The sequence below is a fragment of the Athene noctua genome, chromosome 15 (assembly GCF_965140245.1).
Source record: "Athene noctua chromosome 15, bAthNoc1.hap1.1, whole genome shotgun sequence".
Classification (NCBI taxonomy): Eukaryota; Metazoa; Chordata; class Aves; order Strigiformes; family Strigidae; genus Athene; species Athene noctua.
Genome location: NC_134051.1, coordinates 6482150 through 6507632, shown reverse-complemented (window position 1 = coordinate 6507632; position 25483 = coordinate 6482150). Strand labels below are relative to the sequence as shown.

Here is a 25483-nt window from a genome sequence, read left to right as displayed (position 1 = left end):
TCCCGACACCCCCCCAATTATTTTTTTCTTTTATGGTAGATTGCATGCCATGTGTCTGCTGGAGGTAGAGATGTTCAATTGTTAAGTTAGTTTTTAAGATCGTGTGGTTGAAACTTTTTCATTTAACTTAGCTGTGGCAGAAGTTGATGTAGCTTTTTCTTAGTGTTGTGAAAATAATTTAATAACTGAGTGTGTCATTGGTAAGTTTGTAAAAAATGTTCTGTGAGAACCTCTGAAAAAAACTTTCCTCATACATTTGGCTCAGTGTTCCTGCTCCTGCAGTTACCTGTGGGTTTCCTGCAGCCACTGAGAAGGGATGCTTCAGCTGAAGTGATGTGAAATATTTTTTTGATAACTCACGTGTTAAATAGTTTCACAGAATGTCATGCATTTTCCTGTGTAGACTTGTAATTTTGTGTATCTACATACTGCTGCTTTTTGAAATGAGGGATTTTTTAAATTATTATTTCAAAAGGGATTATCTTTTGAGAACAATTGCTGTAAGTAACCCCATTAGCAAAACTGTGCTGCTTCTGGCATGCAAATGGAACAATAGCGTATTGGCCTGGCTGGGGCTGGTGTTTGTAACAGATACATTCTGGTAATTTGTGGTATAGTCTGCACCTGAAACTTGAGAACTGAGAGAGAATTTGGTTTTAGTTTTAGGTGTTAAGAAGTAGGGCAGTTCTCCCTTGAAATACATTTTCCAAAAGGTGTTCTTAAATGATGTTGCAATTCCTGTTGTATAAACATAGGATGAAAACACAAATTGTTCTAGAAATTTTCATTGCCATGCTGTACTGTTTGTTTCCAAGGGTTATGTTGAACTCTCTTTAAATATTTCAGTGAGCACTTCCTCAGCTTGCACTGACTTTTGATACTGTCTGATGGAGCTTCAGGGAAACATCAACACCAGATGGGAAACTGGGAGGGCTGGGAGTAGAGGACAAAAAATTGCTCTAAGGTGTTGCCAACCTGTGTTTAATGTAAAAAGGATCTCAAGCTGGCTATGCTTTAATGCATCTGAATGATTTCCTGATTGGCTCACAAAGTTGAATTATATAGTGGTCTATGTTCTTGCTTCCAGAACCTTCATTCAAATAAATCACAGGTTTCTTTGCGGTAATAGTTGTGCAGACTGGTTTGTTTGCTGTCTTTCCTATCCCGGCATGACGCCTAGCTTTTAGAGAAAAACAGAACCTCTTCCAGGAGAGTGAAATAGGCACCTGACTGGTTTTTCTGTATTTTTATCATTCATGTGTGGTCCTCTTATTTCCCGCTTCCCCACCTCTAATAGCTATACAGTTGCATTTCACAGAGAAGTGGAATTTCCTTATCTTGTTTTGGCCTTTTCATCTCACCTGCGTGGGTGGACTTGCAGAACCAGTGTTCTAGATCTCCCTGCATCACAACAAGTGTTGCTACCCAGTATTGGAGATCTGTTACTCTGAGCATCTGAAAAAACAAAACCCGTTACTGAAAGAAGATTGAAGAACTGAAGCTGACAAAGGTAAGCCAGCTGCTTAGAACCTAGTTTTGAGACCAAATATACAAAGAATTTCCCAGATGCATTTACCTGTGTTCAAGGCATTGCAGAAGTAGATTTCTTGCTTCTTTGCATACACCCTGCCTGCCCAGCATGTGACAGAATGAGAGTAGTGGTCGTACACCATACATGATGTTTAAAGGGTGTTTTCTTCTTTACATGACAATTTTGTCGTGATAGCAATATTAATTTATTACAATATTTACATTTACATCAGCAAGGTTCAGAAGTAAACCAGTGCTTTTCTCCTAACTATACGTACCACAAGAGCACAAATCTGTGTATAGAATATATATGTATCTCACTCGTTACTGTTGCTTATTTCAGAAGCAGTTCATAAAAAACAGAAATAAAGGTAATATTATGAAGCACAGCAGAGATCTGCGAAGTACCACACCTTTATTACTAGAGGTTGGATCCTATTTGGCAGTCCTTAAAGAGTTAGCCCACTCTGTACAAATACTGTCCACTGATTAGATGCTAGTGGAGACAACTGTTGATGCTAGCAAAAGTGGACTGCTGCATTTGAGATTTTGACACAGTATTTTTCTGCTAATTTATAACCCACGCATCACAATGCTGAGTATTCCCATTAAATATTGCCAGGCTTTGTTAGTGGGGAGGGAATAGGTGTGGCAGACCCAAGTCTTTTACATTCTTAGTATTTTATTGACCAGAATGCTGTATAGGCTTTAATTTTTAGCTATTTTTCTTTCCCACAAAACTCATTTTTTCCCATAAGTTAAGAACAAGAGGATGTGGTGTTCTGAGTTTTCAGCTCTTTAGTTTACGTACATCAAGTTTTTATGTTTTCCAAGATGCTGCGATTAGTTACGCAGTATCTTAGCTGTAGTTCAGTGCATCATCCCTGTTTCATTTCAAACATCAGTTTAAGAGGCAGTATAGCAGCTGCAGTCATTGCCCCCGTGAGGATAAGATTGATGTATGCTCCTTTATGTTTTTCCCTTTTCAGCCAAGTAAATTCTCATGTCTTGCTACATTCACCATTTTCTGATTTTTTTATTAGGGTTTGGAGTATTCACGTTTCAGCCTTGTCTGTTTTGCAGGTTACTTTGTCTCGGTTCATTCAAGTGAAGTCATAGCATATGAAGCACTCCGTTTAGACTCATGAAAAACTGACACCAAGAGACCAAGCAAGTAGAGCAAAGCAAGAGAACCTTCTGATTCTGATGCCTGTAACTAGTCTTCTGGTGGCAACTTTGAGGAAGATTTGATTCTTGTGGTCACAGGGAAAGGAGGTCCAGCCACAGGCATGTAATAAATGATGCTTAATAAATGATTCCAAAAAGCTGCCTTTATGTGTTTGCTTTTACTTGTGATTGCTCAATTAGATATCAAAAAGTGATAGGGCGAGTTTCTAGAGGTATTACCAGTTTTCCACTAGTCTTCTGTGCTGTGCAGGCTGACTTTGAATTCTGACGCTAACCAGAGGGACTGAGTTTTCTAGGAGAAATAAGGAGACTCTTCTGCTTCTCAGAATACACTGGTGCATCTCAGGCATGTCCAGGGAGCCTTACGGGCTGTTGTTTGCACAGTCTGATTTAAATAAAACCAGTAAGTTTTAAATGGAAAATACAGGGGAGAGGTAGGCAAGAGGGACTGACCGAACATTTCTCCACTTGCACAGCATGAACACTTTCTGTGGTGATATTGTTTGCAGAGACACGTAGACTGGGGATTGAAATAGATAGGATTGTGTACAAACTTGAAGCATCACACCGTATTTCAAGCTGCTACAACAAATTAACTATTTAACACTTCACTAATGTTGTGCGTACACTTGTTGCCTCCCAGCATGAAAATAAAGCAAATAATCACAGTAAGCTTCCTGCCCAGTAGAAGTTACTATAATATAATGAGAAACTCTGTCCTGCACTTTGAGTAAACAGAAACAACAGGAAGCTGTTGGAAGGACGGTGTTGCATTAGGTAGAGGGGAAAAAAAACCACCAACTTTTAAGAGGACTCTGTGTCCATCTCTACAGCCCAGTATGCAGTTCAAGCTGATGTAGTGCCGTTTCTCTCTGGTAACATAGCAACTGGACCACACCTCCTCCTGCTGAAAGATGCTAAAGAGCCCTTTGAGCACTATCTGGTGTACTGCAAGGGAACTGCACCATTTTTAATTACCACAGAATTGCCAGCTGATACTTTTTTTTCCCATGGAACGGCAAGGAAATTCTTCGTTCTCTGTCAAGTAATCCTGTTTTTTCGTTCACTGTTTGTGTAGTAATCCCATTTATATTGCAGAAGAGGACTATGTTAATTTTAAATTAGTACCAGAATTGTATCTATCAGTGCATTTTTATCTTGTTTCAAACTAAGTTTTTGATTAAAAATAAGCATTCTTGTCCACCTGATGCTCTTCTCGTTTAGCACTCCTGTATGGTGGTATTATGTTAACATTTTGGAAGAATACTCAAGGATTTGAGCATGTTTTTCTTCTCACTTAGACTTTGCAAATGACTGAAAAGCTTTCCCCACTCCTAACCTCTCTTCTGTTGTGCAACAAAAGAGCTTTCCTTTAAGCATCTTGGTTTCCAAGCACAAGAAATCGTCTCTGGGCATTACTGAACGTTTGACTTAAGGTGTGATGAATCCTCTTATGCCAAGTTGAATTTTTTGATGTATACTGTAGACTAATGTTTAACTTAGCTAAAACAAGTGTGAAGCTAGTATTGTTCAGAGTTTCTCCTTTAAGGTTTTGTTCGGACCTCGGGTTTTGTACCAAAAAAAAAAATGCTAAGTCTGCATTGGATGTCACAGCCTGACTGTGTTGTCAGGGCTGTTTCCTTTGCTTCTTGTCTTAGAAAGATGATCGTTGCATTACAACAATACAAAAACCTTATTCTGGCTTCGTGACCTGCATGTGGGAAAGCCTTTTAAACTATCTGAAAACTTATTTATTGATTTATTTAAATGTATTGGTTTCTTACTGTAGTGACTTACCAGTTGTTGTCATTGCACTTTGGTATCAGCCTGGGGAGGGGGCATGTTTTGGTGAGTGTGGCAAAACAGCCATTGCAAAACAATGCTATTGGTGTTGCTGTACTTTGAGGTTTCCTTTTTTCTGAGAATTTAAAAAATCCTAGTGTAGTTCAGAAAGCTTGTGGCAGCTTGTGACTTCAGTACATCAAAACCAATAGCGTACCTAAAACAGTATAAAGCTGTGTACTTGGAGCTGTGCATATACAGTAAATCTCTGGCAATATTGTGAAAACTATATAAAAATGCAAATATACCATTTTGTTAACTTGATAATGCTTATGCATCCCCTCCCCCTTCTGTCTTTATAGGTCTACGAGGGCTAATCAATCTTGGGAACACATGTTTTATGAACTGTATTGTCCAGGCACTTACCCACACTCCACTGCTGCGAGATTTCTTCCTCTCCGACAGGCACAAATGTGAAATGCAAAGCCCCAGCTCATGTCTGGTCTGTGAAATGTCTACGCTTTTTCAGGAGGTGAGTGTTGCCTGCCACAACCACATTGCCTTTCCACAGAAGCTGCCTCTTTCTTAGCCCAAAAGGGATTGTGTGCTATTTGCAGATATAAAGGGAATGCAAATTATGTTTCCCCTCAAGGTGTGGCAAAGCAAAGCAGTAAAGATTAAGTGAGACCCTACTCTCAAAAATAACCAACTGCTGAAAAGGAAATTATTGGCCTTTTAAGTCCTCTTCTTAAGTCACCCTTGTTTAGGCAAAGCTGGTATCGGAAATAATTACAGTGCTGCCTGCTCTTCTGAGACTGATCTGCAAGTCTTTAGTCTTAAAAGCTGAATGTGTGCTTTAATTAAAGGTGCAAGTTGTAACTGGAAAATATGTCACAGACTCTTTAGGTGATAATGGGAGTGAGAATAAAGCAATAGTATACAGCCTTGTGATTTAAGGCCCTGGATTATGTAGGTCTGTATAAATATTTTAAGGATCTTTATTCAGTGCTTTCTAACAAGGAGAAACATCTTTGCTACCATCTCTTATGTGGAAATCCATTAATGGCCGGAAGGATGTAGAAAAGTGAACGTTTTGGTACAGTTTGTACCTTCTATGTACAAGCTCTTCTTTCCCTTTCTCACTCAGGTAACTGGCTTTGCAATGTATCTTTCACTGTAGGTCTAGTCTGTGCTGTATGACACAGGCACCGTTTTTTTCTTAATAAATAATCAAAGAGCTTCATTAACTATCTTAGTTCCACATCAGTAAAGTAAGGACTACCACTAGACACAGGCTTCTAAGATGAGTCTTTTTAAAAAAAAAAAAAAACAAACCACAAATAAATCCAGTTCTGTGTGTTTCCCTCAGTGATAGATCTGCTCTCTTGGTAAGGAAAAAACACTAACCACCATCAACACCCCCCCCCCCCCCCCCCCAAAAAAAAGCTATAGTACATACTGTCATAGAGCATTTAAGATAGCTGGAGATGTCTGTACACAGAGCATGTCTTTTGTGTACATGCTGTCATGGAAGTTCGCTCAAACTGAGGCCAACCTAAAATAGCTTTACTTTTATCTTGTGGTTTTTTTTCAATTTGATTTTATTTCTGTGCCATTCTCACCAGAGATGATTCTTTTTGGTCATTGTAGGCAAGTTAAACATACATGGAAGGTAAAGTCCCCCTTAGCTATTCCAGTACAAAGTTGTTTTCTGCTCATACTCAGCACCCATATGAATTTGCAACCTTTCATGCTGCTTATCAGTCATTAGTTGTATGTTATACTTCTTATTTTTTGATTTATTTTTGAATTATTCCTGAGTCTGTCAAGAAAGGAGGTAAAAACAAAAGACAGGCATACCAATAGGTAGCAGCTGCAGGATTATTGAAACCAGATGTTCAGTTAAATGGAGAAATACCAGTCTGCCTAGATACAAAAAATTAGTCATGGTATAGAAATACCAGTTTCTGTATGCTGTTAATATAGAAACCTATATATTTAAAAAGCAGGTACAATTATAATCTGGCCATCCTTTCATCAAATTGTGGTATAAAGTCTCATTCCAATGAATATCACCACATTCTGTTTACACACATGCATTTTTTAAAAAATCCCTTGGGAAAGGGAAAATGAGTATTATATTACAGATTGAGGGGCTGGAGGAAAGTTCAAGACTGTCTAGGTAATTATTTTTATTTCCGTTCTTGTATGTGGAGCCCTGTTGATGGTCTAGGATGCCTTTTGCTAGACTGTGTACAAGCATGTAACAAAGAACAGGCTATTATCCAAAATGGGGCTGAAACACAGCATTCGTATTAGTTTCAATTGTAATCAAATTTAATTTCACATACAACTTTGGGTATATCAGCCTTCATTTTCCCCAATCAAAATTCATGCTTGTGCTTGCATTAGTTCTAATAATTAATGTTCTGCGACATGAGGATATATGAATGAGGGAGGAGCTGTATCTGTGATACAGACTGGGAAGATAGCAGTTACAGTAGTCTCTGTTCCTATGTCATGTTGAAATACTGCAGCTATGTGCTGTGGGAGGACAACAAAAAGTCTCGACCACCTTGAACTAAAACTAGAGCTTAGTCCTCCAGAAGCAAAACTGTACTGTCTGTAACCAACTCAGTATATTTTAACTTGCAAGCAGTAAATACCATGTTATATTTATAGCTCTGTCAGCACTCAGTGTAAAATTCTGTTTCCCAGTGAGTTTTAATTTCTCTACATTCAGAATTAAAACCAAAATCTTGCATTTTTGGAGCAGACTGGTTATCTTTTATGTCCCAACTATATGCAGTGGCTATGAGGAAGATTCCTATGCTGTCTTTGCTGGCAATGAGGTCTGAATGAGGGAAGGCTAACTAGTGGAGATGTTAGTGCTACGGTTAAGAATTCCTTTGTAATTGAATTACTGGGGAAACTTTGGTTCAGGTTCTGTCTTGTTTTTATGTAGCTTTCCCACCGGGATTAACTGATGTAGTTATCCCAAGGCATTTTACCCAGTGACAAATGATCAGGGCAAGGGTTAACTTCATCTCCCCTCCACCCTTCTTTTCTGAAGTTGTGATCTTAGGCAAATGGAATGCCAGGGGAGCTAGTGAATGCAAGCCAGTAAGAACTCTTCGGGAGAAAAAGAGACATTTTGAATATTAAATGAAACTTAATATAAATAAGCAAGTTTTGCTATTTTGCTCCTTAAACAGAAAATACTTATCCCTTTTTTTGTCTTGCTTAAGATCGTTTAGTTATGTAGGTTGTGTGATTTCTCTGTGATAAATAGGAAGCTACAAAGTTCTTCCACCTTGAAGTAGGTTGGTGGTGAGTAACAAGTATCAGATGGTTCTCAGAACTGAGTTTTTTTTCCTGGTAGGTTTTCTTGCAAATATGCCAAGCATTGATTTCTGTTTGTTTTAAAAATATCTGACTGCATCAATTAACATTCTCATTTGTGCTACTTGAAACCTATTTCTCAATAGAATCATGACATGAATTACACTGCATAAGAAAAGGAATGAAAAGGATTTGGGAATAACAGATAGTGGTGAAACTGGATGGAGGGAAGATAGAACACACAGAATCCGTTCATTGAGCCTTTTGGCTGAAAGGGTTTGTGCACTACTTTTTACCTACTGGTATTTGTGTTTTAGTTTTGCTTCGCCAATGAAAATTAATTTCAAGATGGTCCACACCCTAAGGTTTATCTAAATCCTTTACAGAATGACCATTCAGGTTGGTAGAATTACCAGATCTGTATCTCTGTGTACTCTGTGACTGGAATAGCAAGAATACCTGGGAATATAGCAGAATAGCAGTGCCTCCACTCAGAGATGTGAAGAATAAAGCCTTCTTTATTCCCATCGTTACTCATCCTCAGGAGCTTATCAAGGTGCATAGTACAACTATGTGGAGAGCTGAGAAGTGAGGACAAAAAGCAAAAAGAGATGATTTACGTCTTATGTATCTTAAGATGGTACACTGTTGAAATGGCTTACGTATAAAATAAGTTACAACAAAGGTACAAGAGGAAAAAGTAGTTAAGGCTCTTCACATGGTCAGAGGCCTTGCATTTTGTCGTGGAAAACAGTTTGTGCCAATTTAGTAAAATCTTTTCCATGAAATAAGTATAGAATATAGAGTGCAAGCAAAATGTTTTTTCTGACTCCTTGAACCATTGCTGTTTAGTGGGAAACCTCTGGTACATGTTCTCTTACTCTGAAAGGCACATATTACCCACTCCCTTTATCCATGGTAAACTTTCAGAATGTTTTAATTGAGAACCAGTTTCTAAGAGGGGGTTTTAGCTTCTCAAATTGGACTAGAGCCTGGTACAGGATTTATGCCTATAAATTCTTGATTACAAAGCTTGGAGACTGTTTAGTTGATTCTTATGCAGGATAGATCAAATGTATCTGTTCACATAATTGGAAAACTTCTGTGCATGTATTTTTGGCAAGAGGAGGAGAAAGTAGTACAGATGTGTGTGGTGGTGATGTTTGTTTTGTTAAACCTGACTGGTATCTGTAATGATGATGCAAAATACAAAGCCTAGAATCCTATAATCCCCTATAGATTCTTCCTTTTTAGGATCCAAGAGCAAGTGTTTTAAGTGCAAAAAAATAAAGTTACTGTTACTTGAGTTGTGTGTAAGAATGGAGGCTTCGAATCCTAGTTTGGTGGTTTTTTCTTTTTTTTTTTTTTTTTATTTTTCCTGGAACAGCAATTAGCAGTGTATTACCAAGCATTTTCAAATTGCTTGAACCTAGTTCTCTCCAACACAAACAACTGATACTGCTGAATTGAAAAGAAATTTAAATAAAAATTGTATTAAATTATGTTTGGAAGGATTGTGCCATTGAAGTATTTTAAAGGTGACCTGGAAATACATCATTGTTTGTATTTGCACACTTTAATGAAAAGGTTTGTATAATAGTGATTGAATAAGACTTTACATGGACTTTCTTCCTTTTTGTGGATTGGAACAGCTCTGATAGGCTGCTCTTCCCAGCAACAAGGAAATGACAGAGATGGGATGAATGCTTTGTACAGTCCAGTTAAAATATTGCTATTGAATGCACTCAGATACTTTTGTTTCATTTTTGATGTATTAGATTAGTGAAGCTTTCCCTCACCCCCACGTATTTTCAACAATTTTCTTAACTAGGTGTGTTTCTTGTTTCTGTGTGATAATAACTAATAATTTGATAAAGCTTCTTGTTAGTCTTCTAATCCTAATGAAGCACTAGAGAATGTAGAATCTGCTGGCAAGTCTAGTGCCTGCAGTGGAGTAATTATGGAGAGTGCTGTTGGTTAAAATGACCGGAGAGCTCAGGGACTAATTGTAAGGAGTGACAGAACAGAGAAGTTTTATTGCTGCAGTTCCCTGAATTATGTTGAGCAGCAGCTGCGTCAGCAGATTTCAATTACCATACTACTGCTCCAGTCCCCTGGTGTCATTCTCATTGGCATCACTGTTAACTATTGATCTTTTTATTTATAGAAGCATTTTGTGTTGTTTGGCTGCAGAGGTATATCTTCTTGTTTGGAAAAAGCAGAGCTTGCAATGAAAAAATTTCTTTGCAAGGAAATAAAACCATTTAGAAAACCCTACAAATGTGAGGACTGGATGATTGTCCTGCCTTTTGCCTACGTGTCCCTTAAAATACTGTGTTTTATCTGGGCAAATTTGTAGCACAATTGTCTGTGCTTGCACTGATATAAAATGCTCACAGACTGTCCAGGGAGAAACTTGGGGCTGGGGAAGGAAGCCTGCTTTTCCAGTGAGAGTGAGAAATTATATACTGCTAGGGTTTTAAGTCTTATTTTTGTTCTGTATATTTGCTGCTTACTGTCTTGTGTTTGGGAAGAGTAACTGAAAATAAACTGCCGTAGATTTCATAGGATCTTGGTAAAACATAACTGTGGTGTTGCAGTCACCCTTTACTGGCAAATACCTTTTTCCAAGCATTAGAGACGGCAAAAGGACTTAGAAATTTTTACTTATTTAACAAAGTAACACTTTATTTTTAATACAACCTGAAGACCAAGTGAATAAACTCTTCTGGGCCTTTTTTGGCTCCCTGCAGGGATGCCACAAGCCTCTCTGCGTTGCTTTTGGAGCTGGTATCATGGTGCACAGTGAACAGACATGGAAGTCAGCTTGCTCAAGGAGGGGCTGTTAGCTTTAGTCTCAGACTCTGGATGCCAGAATTGGCAGCAGCAGAAATGAGGACCTAGAAGATGAAAGTAGAAGAGTTGCAGCAGTAGCACTTGGAGAGAAATGGAGAGGGTGAAGGAAGGAGCTGAACCTCAACCTAGGGAAACACAGACCCTTAGTATAGGGTGTTTTTCGGGCATGGGCCTTTTTGTTTGGGTGGTTGTGGTGGGTTTTTTTAAGTTCGACCTGGTTGGTTTTTATTTTAAAAAAAAAAAAAGCATGATTTTCTGTAGGCAGTAATCTGTCCTCCTCTTCTGTGCTGATTTACCTCCCCAGCTGTGTGTCACCACTCAAGAGTGGTGTTTCACATCACGGTTTTGCTGACTGAATAATTTGTCTGTGCACTTTCTAATATGCTTCTGGCAAAATCACCTGGAGCGATTTCAGTCACTACTGTAGCCAGCTCATCAGATTCTGACTGAAGCAGATTAAGAAGCAGATTCAGGAGCTGGTCCAGGACCTGATCTCTGGGCAGTGACACCCTGCAGGAGCAGTAACAGGCAGCTGGCTTTGGGGATAGGTGAATGAAGTGGTACCTTTGGCTCTGCAAACAGTTGTGCTGAATAAAGCCTTTTCTAAAGCCTTCTGCTGTTGTAGCTATACAGTGAAAGGCCATTACTGGCATGAGGCTGCTATCATGCTTATAAATTTTTCCATAAGATAGGACTGTGCACAGCCATTCGGGGCAGAGTGTTACCATGGCTTGGTTCAGGAGCTGGCTGACAGTTGGTATCTAATATTTTCATCTTCAGTGTTTCTCCTGATTTTGGAGGGCATGTAATTTGTGAACAAAGTTGCTTATCTCTTGCAAATGTAGAATTTCCACGCCTCCCCCCCTACCCCTGGCCCAGCTATTGTAATAAAAGTAAGTGGTATCAGCAAGGTGTTTGAGCATTGTTTGCCACCCCCACCCTTTTTTTTTTTATTTTTTTTTTTAAATTTTTTTATTTTAGGCTAATCCATCACAAAATGGGAAGTTCAAGGGGGAAATTCAGGGTGCTCAGTTCTGAGATCACTTCAGTAGTCTGTGATAAAAAGCTGTCTCTGTATTTTATTATTAAGGCCATCAGAATTAAATGGTTTAAATTTATTTGACTAATTGCACTCATTTAAGTTTTTAATAATTAAATGCACTGAGGCTGTGTAACTTGTTAACAGTCATGTCCTTTTCTTTGCTTTGAGCAGTTTTACTCTGGGCACCGATCTCCTCACATTCCATATAGGTTATTGCACCTGGTATGGACTCATGCACGGCATTTAGCAGGGTACGAGCAACAAGATGCACACGAGTTCCTCATTGCTGCATTAGATGTGCTACACAGACACTGCAAAGGTAAGGCTTGTACTGAGTCTTCAGTCAACAAGGAATATTGGATCAAAAGGAGGTAGAACAATCTCTTAAGTGTAGTGTCTTCCAGTACAGCAGTCTTAGCACCTCTTAAAATGTTTGGTAGACGTAAAGGAAAAGATTTATAAATAAATAAATAAACTGTTCCCACTGTCAAAAGTTACCTAGGGTTAGAAGCAGACAAGCCTGTACATTGGTTTGAATCACCATCATGTTCTTCTCTTATTGGTTGTGAGTCACTGTCTTTTCTTTTAAATTGCCATTTTACTTCTATTTATACTTGAGGCAGTTAGAAATCTTACTCAGTGTGTCATGGGACTGATGAAAATAATGTAGAGGAGGCTATGGCTGTTCTGCTTGCATACTGTTCTACTGTATTTATGATACCAAATTCCGTACAGAAACATGAATAAGAAAAAAGTATTTGTTTTTTGTATCTTGTTTTATTTGTATATAAAAAATATAATTGTACGATACAGTAAAAATATTCAGTGACATGTTTTTAGAGATGAAGTATCTAAGTCTTGAACTGATTTGGTAAGATGATATGAAATTATGTATTTCATGTTAGCTGAACAAAAGCTGAACTGAAAATTTCACAGTCTGCCAATGTTTGATCTAGCTTGATTCACTTAAGCACAGAAATTTTTACTGTTCTTGTAAGGGGAAAAGTAGTAGGGTTGATACTAGCAAAACAAAATCCTTAGTTACTAAAAATAAGCTTTAAAGCACTCAACTTTCCTTTAGTGCTCTTAGAAAAAGCACTTAGAGGCTAGTTTTTTGGCTTATCAGGACTATCAAAGGGAAGGCTGCTACTGCTTCTTTGAAACATTTTGAAGTCTTGCTTTTATCTTTGAGATTGTCTTACATGGTAGCAGATGTGCTTGTTCAGATTCATAATAGGTGTCCTCCAAAAGTCTTCTCCAAAAAGAATACTTCTAAGGACAGGAGTGCATAGAACAGTTCTTCTGTAATTATTATTTGTCATTTGACAGTCACTAACTGAAATTCAATAAATTTAATGAAACTAGTGTTGGAAGTACTGTATGGAACAGCGTCTGCCCGAATACTGACCTCTCACTTCTTAACACTGAATAAACTCAGCTGCGAACAGAAATACTTTTTGGTAGCTGTAAAGTCTCTGGACTATTGATCTAATGAATCTTGATGCTTTTTCATCATCTTTGCTATAAGATGATGTTCATATTTCTTCTACGCTTCCCAGTTAGTTCATGAAGAAGCAGTGTTTTCTTTTCAGAATTGTAAAGAAAAAGCTTGCAACAATAAAGGTCCCCATGCTCTTTTCAAACTGATAATCTGAAAAGGTTGGGTGGTTTGTGGGTTTTTTAAAGTGTGGTTTGGCTTTAAATGAGGAATCTATCTGATTTATCTTTTGGAATTACCAACAAAATAAAGCTTTCTCAACTTTTTGGGTTTTTTACTCTTGATTCTGTTCAGCCTCTCCATCCTGAACAAAAATGAAACTGTGATCTGTCCTAAAACCTTGAAAAATTCATATGTTGGACTTTCTTTGTTGGAAAGAGTGTGTGCATGTGTATGGATTCTTTTACTGCTTGTTGGATATCACAGATGTGTTGCGAACACCCGACTGCTGAATTGGTATCAAGTTTCATAATGGTTTCAGCCAGCTTGAATTGAATTAGGAAGTTTTGCACCTTTAGTACTGAGCTTTTTTGGGTTGTGGGAAATGTACTGTTTACATTCAATACAAGGACTAAAATTCAGTTATTTCATAGATATCCTTAAGTTTGAGCCTGTTTGCACAGACATAACTAAGCTGTTACAGTGCTACTGGTGGGAAGGCATTAGCAGTAGATCCTTCACATCTGTGCACCCAGGTTTTTAATTTTCTGTTTCTGAAGAAATTAAGAAACTTGGTAAATAATCTATACCACATCAAGGTAATTTTAAAGAAGTGGTTGAGCAGTTGTGTGGGAACCAAACAAGTTAATCTAAACCAGAATTTCAAGTACAGTCATGATAAACCACTTTTGGAATGAACTAGTTTGCTATGTAATGAGAAAGTTTTCCCACTTACGTACTTAGGTATGTACACAGACATATGCATGTGAAGTATACGTATGTAAAAATACTATAACTAATAATGAGAATATGTCCTAAAGCTACAATAAGCAAATAATGCCTCCCCTGCCAATATTAAATATTTATTTTTACTGAATCAAAAAAGCTTTTAAAGCTTCCAGTCAATAGTAATGAAGTTCTGCAATTAACACACAGTGAAGTAAAATAAAGTCATGGGGAAAACTATCACCAAATCTTCAGGCACCAAAGTGAAAGTGTTCCTTATGCTAAGAACTATATAAATATCCAGTGATATTTGTGTGGCTGACTTTGGTCATTTATCTGCTTTCCATTCCACTTACTCAACTTTCTAGGGAGTGTCCTAATGCAAATCAGAGAAAGCTGTGAATGCTTGTTACTGATACCTGTCTTTGCCTAAATTAAGAAGAATACATGATTTTGATGTGCATTTAAAGATAAGTTTTGTAATACTGCATCCTATGAAGCATAAATTTAACTGCTCTGTGAGGCTGTTGTATGGGCTGGCTGGCCTAGGTAGTGGTGTGGTTTGGTTGGGATTTTTAATGCTGGTTGAATATATACTTTGTTTTGTGAAGTTTTGGAAGCCCAGGATCCCTGTATGTTCACCCATGTAAATCATGTCTTGGAGGTGATGGCTCCCCTTGTGCTAGCACTGTTGGGTTGAGCTGTGACATCTGTGCAGAGCATATTCTGAACACTTAGCAGGGCTCCTCTATGCTGCTGGAGTAATAGGAAATGTTTTGGAGTAAAAGGGATCGAGTCTGTCATGCCTGTGCATCACTATTCATTCCAACAGCTGGAGAAAGATGGTCTAACTGGAAAGTAATATTTTGGTGGGGGGAAAAAAAGAGCTAAGCTGTTATTTACCAGTCTTTCTCTACTATGCACCCAAAGTGTGCACAAGGTCTGTCCTCAAATGCATACTCCAACTAAAAAAGCAAGAGCTTTCTTGAATCTGAATTATTTTTCCAACACTGCTACTATAAATGACATTTAAAATTGTACCTGCATTTTGGGCTATTCCAGTCTCTCTTGCTGGGTTGATAGGGCTCACAGTTCTGCAGTGTCATTGGTATTTGTGGTCCTTCTCACCACAGAAGCTTCCAAATGAGACTCGGAGTTTATGTTGGGTAGTAACTTCTTCACCAGAGTAACGCTATAAATAGCCCTGCTGTGTAAGTAATGGCCACCTTCTTTGTACTAGTGTGGAACCATTCACCTGGACTTCGGCATGTATTGCCTTTGATCTTTAAAAATGCACAGCAAGTTTGATTTTTGGTCTCTGAATATGTTTGGATCATAGAAGATGCTGAAAATGATCAGACATTGATCTGTTGCTGCTTGCATATTTGCTTAGGATCTTCTATGAAGAACAAGTACAAAGTACACCCCACTCTTCATGTGGGATCCTTCAGGAGCTCCAGGGCTCTTCATTTGTTAGAGGAATATAAGTAGGTGTTTCTGCCCAGTCTATAATGCATTAGGTCAGCTTTTAGTCAACCTGAGAGATACATCTTAATTATCAGTGCTCTGAAAGTAATTCAGAGTAATAATTCTTCAAACTCCCATGACAGTGAGGTTCCAATAAACTTTGTAGTTTACTAACTTAGTCTTGGACATATTCAAACTTAGACCAGAATTACAATTTTCTTGTATGGAGCAAGACTGCAAATCAAAAGTTAATGTTCAGCCCAGGGAAATCACTGGCTGTGGGGTTTTTTTATTTTTTGCAAGAGCAACAACAGTCAAGCAGCAGGGAGTGGCAGAGATGGGCATTTGTACACAAAGGTACAAAAAGCAGGATAAAAAAATTGAAGTAATCCTATATTTTAAACCCAAACTTTATTCAGGGAATGTTACTCAGTTGTCTAACGAAAGAAGAGTAGTGCTTTAAAGCTGATTATTCCTCATTTATCTGGTTTTCATGAAGCATTTTGCATTCATCTTTAACAAGGACTGCTACAAAGCAAATCTGAAGCCTGGTGCTTCATGACAGAAAAAGAATGCTGTGCTAAGATTTGGGAGTAAAACACTACCCTGCTCTGAATTCTGCATGATATTCTTAGGAACAGATAAAGCATATGCTTGTGAAACATGGCATCTGCTATGATCCATATAAATTTGTGTGTACACTGTTTTGTCATAAAGAATAACAAGCACGTGTTCAGAACACTGGGACCCAAAGTAAAGCAGAAAAGTTAACGTAAATGTCTTGTTTTGATAAATGCCCCTTTTAAAATCTGACAATTTTTTAATTCCTTTTTCTCATTTAAAATACATAGTGGAAGTTGAAGGCAAAACTTCTTTATTTCAAAACCAAAAGGAATGTTAAAAATAATCTGCTCTTAAAGTTGCTATGTATGATTTATCTTTGGTAGTATATTAAATGCCTAGTTAATATGCTTAATTATTGCACAGATGCAGTAGTAACATGGGGTTTTTTAAAGAGAGTTGCATTTAATTTGAATCCAAACTTTTAAACTCAATCTTCTGTCATTCTCATCATTAGATTAGTGTATACATAGATGTATTTTCAAGTTTGGTTTTAGCTTTGTGCTGACAGTCTCTTACAAGAAGCTGCTGATTTCCCCAGTAGGAATTATGACCAGCTTTAAAAACAAAAATGTATGCAACTAAAACCTACTTGGTAAGACAGAAATGTTGAAGGGAACCTTAACTTGAGCACAACAATCTAGCAGCTTCTAGTTCTCAGCTGCATAATATACCTCCTCTCAGCATCTGTTACATATTGACAAGTGTGAGTAGGTGGTAATCTTACTTTTTTTTTTTTCCCCTCCTCTCCAACCAAATGTCATGGGAAATAATGTTGAGTGGGTAATGCCATTCTGTTTTGCTGGGAACAAGCTCACAGAATATTCTTTTGAGACCCTCTCGTCACTGATCCTAATTGACTTGTATAATTGAAAAGGGAGTATGCGTTCTCTCCCGTAGGCGGAAAGGGCTGTCTATTAAAGCTGTCCAACAGGGATGTTACCTGGGGTCCAGTGAAAATCTCTTAGACACTGTTCTCTGCTTCTGCCACCCCCCAAACCAGAGGGAGATAATGCTTCAAATGGTGAGATTACAAGATTGCGGCAGTTGCATGTTGTTCCTTTAAAAAGCAAAAGTGGAGTCTTGAAAACAAGGATAAAACCCATTAAATTGTTTTTTTAAAATCCACATGCAGTCTTTAAGGCTTATAAGTGATCTTTTTTTTTAAAGGTGAAGAAAGTCTTGTACAGTCTCTGTACTGTATGCTGTATTCATTAGCCTAGCATAATTGAGACCTTAGAAAGATCTTAAGTTCAATAAGATTTAGCTGAAATTCCCATCAAGAAACGCCTCAGACTGGGTCTGATAACCCCCAGCTTGAACCTCGTACATTTGAAATCTAATTTTAAAGCGTTTTGTTCAAGAGCCATTTCAAGGAAACAATATGCTTTTCTTGACAATTCAAACAAAAGTTTCCAAAGCAGGCAGCTGAGTGAGAGCTTTTCTGAGGCATTTAGGATCTAATTAACTGAAGTGGCCCATTGCAGCTTAGTAGGTATCACCTATGTCTGCTTTTCCACACTTAGTATAAGGTAGAACATTTGTCAGTTTATATAGTATTTTTCAACAAATTTACAAAGCTTAATTGGAAAAAAGTCTTATTCCTTCCTGCTGCAAGAAGACTCCAACTAGAGTGCCTTAGCCATAAGAGAAGGGGTGGGGTTTTGCCCTCTACTTCTAGATTCTTCAGGTGGGTTTTTTTACATACTTAACTAGAAATTAATTGGTTTTGAGCAATAGCTGTGATTTGAGGAGTCAGTTTCAGAAATGAAATAGTCCTAGTAAGTTAAAGATACTAGGAAACATGGCAAAACTTAATTATGTCTTAGCAGTGTGTTGTAGGAGATTGAAAGACATCTTAAGATGCACTTCACAAAATAATCAGCTAGTGCTGTGAAATAGTTTGTGTGTGCATCTCCTGTTTACAAAGCAAAACCACTTGCATCTATCCTACCCAAGGAAAACAAGCAGCACAGTCTTGGAAATCAAAGCAAAAGTCTATCACTCCTAGTTCACTTATGAGGAGTGGAAGGAGAATGCCTCAAAGCTGAGAGCTGCATCGAGAAATTTGTGGCAATTTAATGCTCTGGTTAGTCTAAGAAAGCTGAATTGGCCTAATCGCAGCACTCAAATCACAAAAAATTTCTGTGCTCCTGAGACCTGCAGTGACAATTTATAATGCCTAGAAGATGGCTATGGGTTCATTGTGCCCTTTGGGAATTTAGAGGATTGCCATGCCTCTGGAGAAGGTGGAGGAAGACACAGCACTTACCTTCCCCCTTCAGATAAGGGCATCTTTCATTTTCTCACTGGTGAAAACTTTGAACAGAAAGTACACGTTTATGTTGAAAGAACAGGAGGCTGGAGGTTAATGGGTCTTAACCTCCTCCCCTCACTCTTGTCTCAGAAGTTGACTGGGATAGAATTAAAAAGTAGCATTTGCTGATGTTTCTCCTCTGTTCATTTAGGAAAATAATGTGCTATTGAATGCTCTGCCTAAGCATAAACTAGGCTTCTGTGGTAAAGAACTGCCCATTTGTTTAGATACAAATGTTACACAGTGGTGCTCCAAGTGAAGTTTAAATATTAGCTTTCATTAACCACCTCGGCCACTCCTTCGTCTTAGGAACTGATCTTTATACCAGATAGTGCAAAGGGAGATAGGGCGGTAGATACCCTGAGAAAGGGTTTGGCAAACAGCCGACATGGCTTAAAGCTTCAGCTCTACAGAAGTTGACTCCATTTAGTCACCTTCTGATTATATTTTTTATTTTTCCAGAGTTCTGTTCTTGTTTCCTTGTTTTTTCTTCAATGCACAGCATTTTCAGGGTTCTGTAGTGTTCGTGTGAACTTGCAGTATGTTTATAAGTTTGCGTCATAAAGAGTTAACGGCGACACAGTCCAAGACAAACCACTTGGAGGATTTTCGACTTCTGAGTCTGTGTTTGCATTCCTCCAGGTGATGATAATGGGAAGAAGGCCAACAATCCCAACCACTGTAACTGCATCATAGACCAAATCTTCACAGGCGGACTGCAGTCTGATGTTACCTGTCAAGTCTGCCAGTAAGTAATTTTTTTCAGATTCTGAACTCTGATTTCAATCTCTACACTTCCCAATGCAGCAGTGTACTGAATCTTTTCTTTTTTGAATACCAGTAAAATACCAGCAAAACTCCAGCAAGGGAAGAAGTAAATGCAATCAATTACCAGTTAACTGTTGTATATTAAGACATATCAAAAATGTTATCTGGAAAGTACTAAGGGCTTATGGACACAAACTTTTTACTAGTCTGTAAAAGGTTATTCTTTTCCAAGTTTATGAGGAAAAGACTTCCAAGATCTCTCTGGTTTTGAAAGTATGTTAATGCCACAACATTTGAAGAAAATTCCAATATCCAGCTGTATTTTTCTTCAGTTAGGAGCCTCCTGTATCATGAGGAGAGGTTTCAAAGAGGCTGATACCTAATGTAATCTCAGGTACTAGCAAGTGAATGTTTTATAAGAGTAAGGAAAAATGTATTTGTTGTTCTACACTCTGTACTGGAGCAAGTTGACTTCTCTTTCAAGATGTTTGGTGTTGCCATAGTGCAGAAGTCAGAGTTCTTGTTTTTTGTTCTGGCCTGAATTCTTTATAATTACGCATGCTGTCCTGCAGATGGACTGTTGTGCTGTGCTTGTTTCAATCTGCTTTTATTCTTGGTTTCCTGGAGAGATTTGCAGAAGATTTACTGTAAGGAAAACACATGAAATTTTATTCTTTGCCTGGTAGAGCCACAGAATCCTTATATGATAGTGAAAAGCTTGATGTGTTATGACACAATATTAGCATTGATGAAACTTTAACAAAAGTTTTCTTTTGAAAATTGTCAACTTTTGTACAAACAAATCTGCAAAAAAGGGAGAATATTGTAGGCTTAATGAGATTGCCGAGTGAGATACTAGTTTTACAGGAAGAGAGAACTCAAAAAAATAAGCCTAACAAGTACAAACAGAAAATGATTCCAAACTAGGAGCTTAGACCCCTGAAGTTCTGGAGTTCTCTTAAAAATGTAAATGCTGAAAGAAAATATTTGAGTCAGTACAAGTTAAAATTTTTAGAAGCTTTTTCTGTAGTCTAGCAGTTGGCTTGTCTTCAACTGTCTTGTAGAGAAATCTGATTGAGAACATACGCTACTTCTTGATGCAGTTGTTCTTTGGCCTCTCAAATTCCAAATACTGTAGGAGATGCATTATAATATGAAATGCAAAGCTTAATTCAGTGCACTACTGTATAGAAAAAGTATTTGGAGCTGTCTTTATCGAAGTGTCCTTAAGGAACATCATCCGTGTCTTGGCCAGAGAACCATGCTTCTAAACTTGTTGGCTTACACGTAGCTGTCGTAGAGGTTAGCTGGTTTATACTGGTCAGTCGTATGGCCAGTACCTCCATCTCAGAGTAAATCTACTTGTTAACTTTGAGTTACAGGGCCCCAGTGAGTGGGAGAATGTGTTAAATGCATATATTTTGCATTTAGTACATCACATAGGTTTCCTAAAACACAGGGCTTTTAAATACACAAAAAACCAATCGGTTGTGGGAAAACACTCTGGAGCAACTGTATTTTCTGTCATCTTTGAGTGCCCTCTAGGGGTGATGTAGATCCCATAGTTCTTAAAAGTAAGTATCTGATGTGCATCGTTAAAGTGAGCAAGACTTAACAATACTTCCTTTAAACATGTATTAAACTGCTTTGTTTTTCATAGTGGCGTTTCCACAACGATAGACCCATTTTGGGACATCAGTTTGGATTTGCCAGGCTCCTCCACCCCGTTCTGGCCACTGAGTCCGGGGAGTGATGGCAGTGTCGTAAATGGGGAAAGCCATGTATCAGGCACCACCACTCTCACAGACTGCTTGCGAAGGTATGAAACGAGACAAATATCGTTTTGGTGGGGTAAAAGGAATTTGGCTTCGTTCTGTTCTCCAGGTGGCACTGAAAAATGGGAGTAAGTGATGCTTTTTCATGGCATTATCCCCAAACAGGATTTTTACACTTTTTGTTTTTTTGCATAAGAGAAAGCAAGAAGGCAAAGAAGGCTCAGAGCAACAGTAGGCCTAACAATAAGCAATCAAAGCCAGTTGCCACAACGATGCAAAAGTGAAACAAATTTTACGTTGGCTGCTGTCAGGCAGTGTGGATTTAAATGATTTAAACCACTGGTGTCTGTCTTCATGTTCTTCATTGTGTTAGCTAAGCAAGCACATAAAAAGAGTTCACAGTGCATTTAATATTTGTCTAAATTATGACACCAAGTATCATATTGATTTTGCTGTAAACAGCCGAGGGTCAGCTACTGCCAGCTTAGTTGCAGGGATGACATTAAGGAATAAAGGAATGGAGCTTTCAAAAAGAAAAGATAATTCTGAGCAGGAAACTTAGGCATCTTGGAAACAGGTAACTGGAGAGAATGTTACAGCTTCACATACAGTTAACTCGGATTTTTCAGCAGATCTGAAAGTCATTCTTTTGTGGCAAATGTAGTTATTGGTTGAAAATATTTGAGGAAGAGGTTACCTGTAGCCTGGGGCAAAGCTAATCCTCCTGAAATACAAATTCATAGCCTCTGACATCTGATTTCTAACTTTCTTGATACTTCTAAGATCAATAATTTTAAGAAAACAAGGGAATTGGTACAACTGAGATATTGCTAATGCAGGGGTGCATCAAGAGGAAATCTGGTCATATTTTGGTGATTTTTTTTTTCAACATGGGGATTAGTAGAATCAGAGAGATGATAATAGGGAAGCAAAAGCATCCAGGTTCAAAGATACTCTCAAAGAGTATGGATTTTGGAAAGAACTTGAACTGATGGATAAAGAAGATGGGTCTAGGTTTTTACCCAAAAGTTAGCAGGCAGGTTGAATATTAGATTCAAACAAGGAAGGTGTGTGACTTCCTATCAACCCGCGTGGCCACACGACTTAAAGTTGGCTTGAAGAAGGAAGGATTGAGCGGGAATATGACAAAAACCAGAAGAATGTAGGCACTCCTGACAACAATAACAAATCTATAACCCTTTTTACAGCCTTCAGAGAAAAAAAAATAATCAAAAAAAACCCCAAAACCATAGGCTAGATAAAGGAAATCTTGTTAATCAAACAAGAAGGAAGACCAAGAGGCTGTGATGATTATTTAATGCTGGAAGTTGCATTGGCCATACACAGAATGAGGCCGGGTAGGGTGAGTGACAAGCTGATAGCACATTGCCCTCACATGCTTAGTGTGCATTAATGTAAAATGTTCAGTTATATTTCAAAATATTTAATCTCAAAAATTCTAGTTATAAAGCAGCTTCTGGAGGGATGATTTATTTGCCCCATGGAAGTCTAAATTTGGAGGGAAGGACTTAGCAGTCCATCCTCCTAGCCTTCTCTGTGCTGACAGTTTCTGAGAAAGTGAGAGAGATTTTGCTTTAGTGTGTTGTGAGAACACAGAGGTAGTATATTTTCTCTAAGCAGTCCCCAGTTCTGTAACAGTCTCTTCCTATAGCTCCCTTGAGCAGTTCCGTCTGAAAATTTTAAAAGAGATTTTTCTAGTTGTCAACACTTGCGTTTTCTTGGAAGATATCTGTATTTTGAAAAGGACTTTGTGTTTACAGCCCTTTCCATCTCAGAGCTTTGATCCTAGCCCTGGAGGGCTACAAGCTTGAAGAGTGTCCTGCAGATAGCATGCAGCCAAGCACAGAAGTCATGTCATCTTGCTTCAGAACATCCATATCGATGTTTTTCTTCCTTGAAAACAAAAGATTTTTTGCTTTCTGAATTAAAATTAACTGTTCTGTTGTAGGAGATGAACTAACATTTATCTCCTTTCTCAGACACTGATGCATTTCAGTGTAATGTTCCCAAGTAGAGTAATGATAAATGTCAGATTTGGATACCTGAACCATCGCAGCTTACATTATTGTAAGTGTTGGGTTTTTCAAAATGACACTTAAAAGCCATAAACTCTGTCTCTTGTGGTGCCAGTGACCCACAAGTAAAAGAAATGTTTTCAGCATGTGTGGAAAATGGTCTGATCGTTTTGTGCATCCCTTTGCTTTTTAATATTTTTTTCAGGTTTACAAGGCCAGAACATCTAGGAAGCAGTGCCAAAATCAAATGTAGTGGTTGCCATAGCTACCAGGAATCTACCAAACAACTCACTATGAAGAAGTTACCCATTGTGGCCTGTTTTCATCTCAAAGTAAGTTCACAGGGGGCAGACAGAGCAGAGGACATGTATTCCTCTCTGAGAGGATGAGCTAAATTCCTGGACATGCTTCTGGCTTTCACTGGCTGATCTTTTAGTGATACAAATGAATATAAAGAACAGCTTGCATGCCCAGCTAGATTTCCTATTAAGATAGTATTACATTATCTATAATGTAGCTTTGCGGTATGTCTGTGGGAACCTAACTGATCAGCATCTAGAAACAAAAGGGAAGGCTGGTACAATACCTGAACCAGCATAGAAACCAATCTCCAGTAACACCTATCATACATGGTAAAATTTTTACCTTACACTTTTCCTGGAAGAATGCCACACAGGAGCTCTGTGTTGAAGGAGAAGCATGAAAAAGTTATCAGTTGCAGTGGAGAAGGTTTCTTGTATCTTCCCAACTGTGATGCAGTTTTCAACGCTTCCAATCCAGATCATCAGATGCAGTGATGGGAGATAATGTCATATTTGGTCCCCTCAGATAGTTCAGTCCTGTATAACTTGTCTTAAATATAAAGAGTATGACTGTGGTGCAAGGTAGGCAGCTATTGCAGATGATGAAGGTCATTCTGTGTCAGGAGGCAAAGGGTCCTTGAAAAGTGATCCCCAGGCCTTTGTAGAAGCAGCCACCAAAGTAATTTAACTGCATCTGTGGTCTACTTGCTTAAGCTTTTCAGCTGCAGACCTCTAAGGTCTTGAGTATCTCCTGGGACAGAACAACAAAATCCTCTCACTGCTAGGCAGCAACTGATGATCACTGGCCTCATCTCTTCCCATGACCAGTTTCAAGAAACTGCTTATCTGATCATGATACTAATGTCACTTAAGCTACATAAAAACCCAGCATTTTACCTACCACTGTGGTAACTGGAAACAGATTTTAAAACAGCAGCCTGTATGCTGTGTATACAAACAAAGGCTGTATTGTTTCTCCTTCCAGTTGGAGAATGGTGAATTGCAAGAACACACACTGCAGCCTTTTGCTTCAGAGGCTTCCTTCCATTGTTCAATTCTTAGGTGGTTTCTAGGCTTTGAACTTTGGTAAAACACCTGGGTAACTTTAGTGTTGGAATTAGACTTTTATATTGTAGCTGTCATGGCAAAGCGCATACTGAGCTTTGCTGTAGCATGCAGGCGGTTTTTCTGGTTTATTTTCCAGTAGCCCTCTAAGCTAGGTCAGTACATTCATACTGGAAAATCTAATCTGTGTAACTATAGTGTCATGGTCTCACAGAGCAAGTCATGGACTGTGTTCAGAAATTATTGTAGTTTGAAATTGTTAAATTACATAGCAACTCTGCATCCAGAGTAGCAGCAATTTAAAATTTATTTTCAAAATCTGGCTTGTAGAGAGAAGCTTGCTAATGAAATGCAGAGGTCTTGACATGAAAACAGAATACCATAGGAAGGTCTGTATTCATGAGAAAAGATCCGTTCTGCTTTCTACTGGAAAAAGGTGTTACAGGTGGAAAGAATTCCCTCTTTTGTAATTTAGAGGCCTTTTCAGACAATCTGGGACAGTCATGCCTTCAGTTGTTCACCATATACCAGCAGTCCTTCAGTTGCATCTTCAGTTTTAACCAAGATGATAAGCGATGTTATATGCTAAAGATATTAGCCTGCCTGGAACAGATAGTAGCACAGTTCCTTTGCTGTTCTTTGGCTGTTTGTGGTCGTCTTGAACATTTTTGCAGGTTTCAGGAGTGCTTGACTGGCTGCTTGGCTTCTAGGGGCAGTTTTGGGGATGTTGGGCTCTTGTTTTTATTTTTGTTTTTATTTTATTAATGCAGAGTAGTTGGCAAGATATACCTAGGTGATCCTGCTCTTTGGGCAAGGCAATGTAAATGTGCTCAACTCTTTTTCTACACTCAGTTCAGTGTTTGTGTTACCCAGAATGGCTGAAGATTTTTTTTGAAAATAAATTACTTTTCCTAAGTGATTGTGTTGTCCTGTCCATGCAAAATGCAGATTTAATTTCTTGTGTTAGAGCAAAAAAAGAAACACAAAAGATAAGAATTACAGAAGTCTC

The 25483-nt window shown here is 38.3% G+C and overlaps 1 protein-coding gene across 3 annotated transcripts in view; it reads left to right on the top strand.

The window, feature by feature from the left end:
- The window catches only part of USP22 (ubiquitin specific peptidase 22), a 111751-nt gene that overhangs the window by 79393 nt on the left and 6875 nt on the right, over positions 1-25483 (top strand). For all 3 annotated transcript variants that reach the window (XM_074919391.1, XM_074919389.1, XM_074919392.1), the window contains 5 exons: positions 4863-5032; positions 11912-12059; positions 19171-19276; positions 20957-21115; positions 23313-23439. In XM_074919391.1, coding sequence (XP_074775492.1) covers positions 4863-5032; positions 11912-12059; positions 19171-19276; positions 20957-21115; positions 23313-23439 — 710 coding nt within the window. The remainder of the gene's footprint in view (positions 1-4862; positions 5033-11911; positions 12060-19170; positions 19277-20956; positions 21116-23312; positions 23440-25483) is intronic.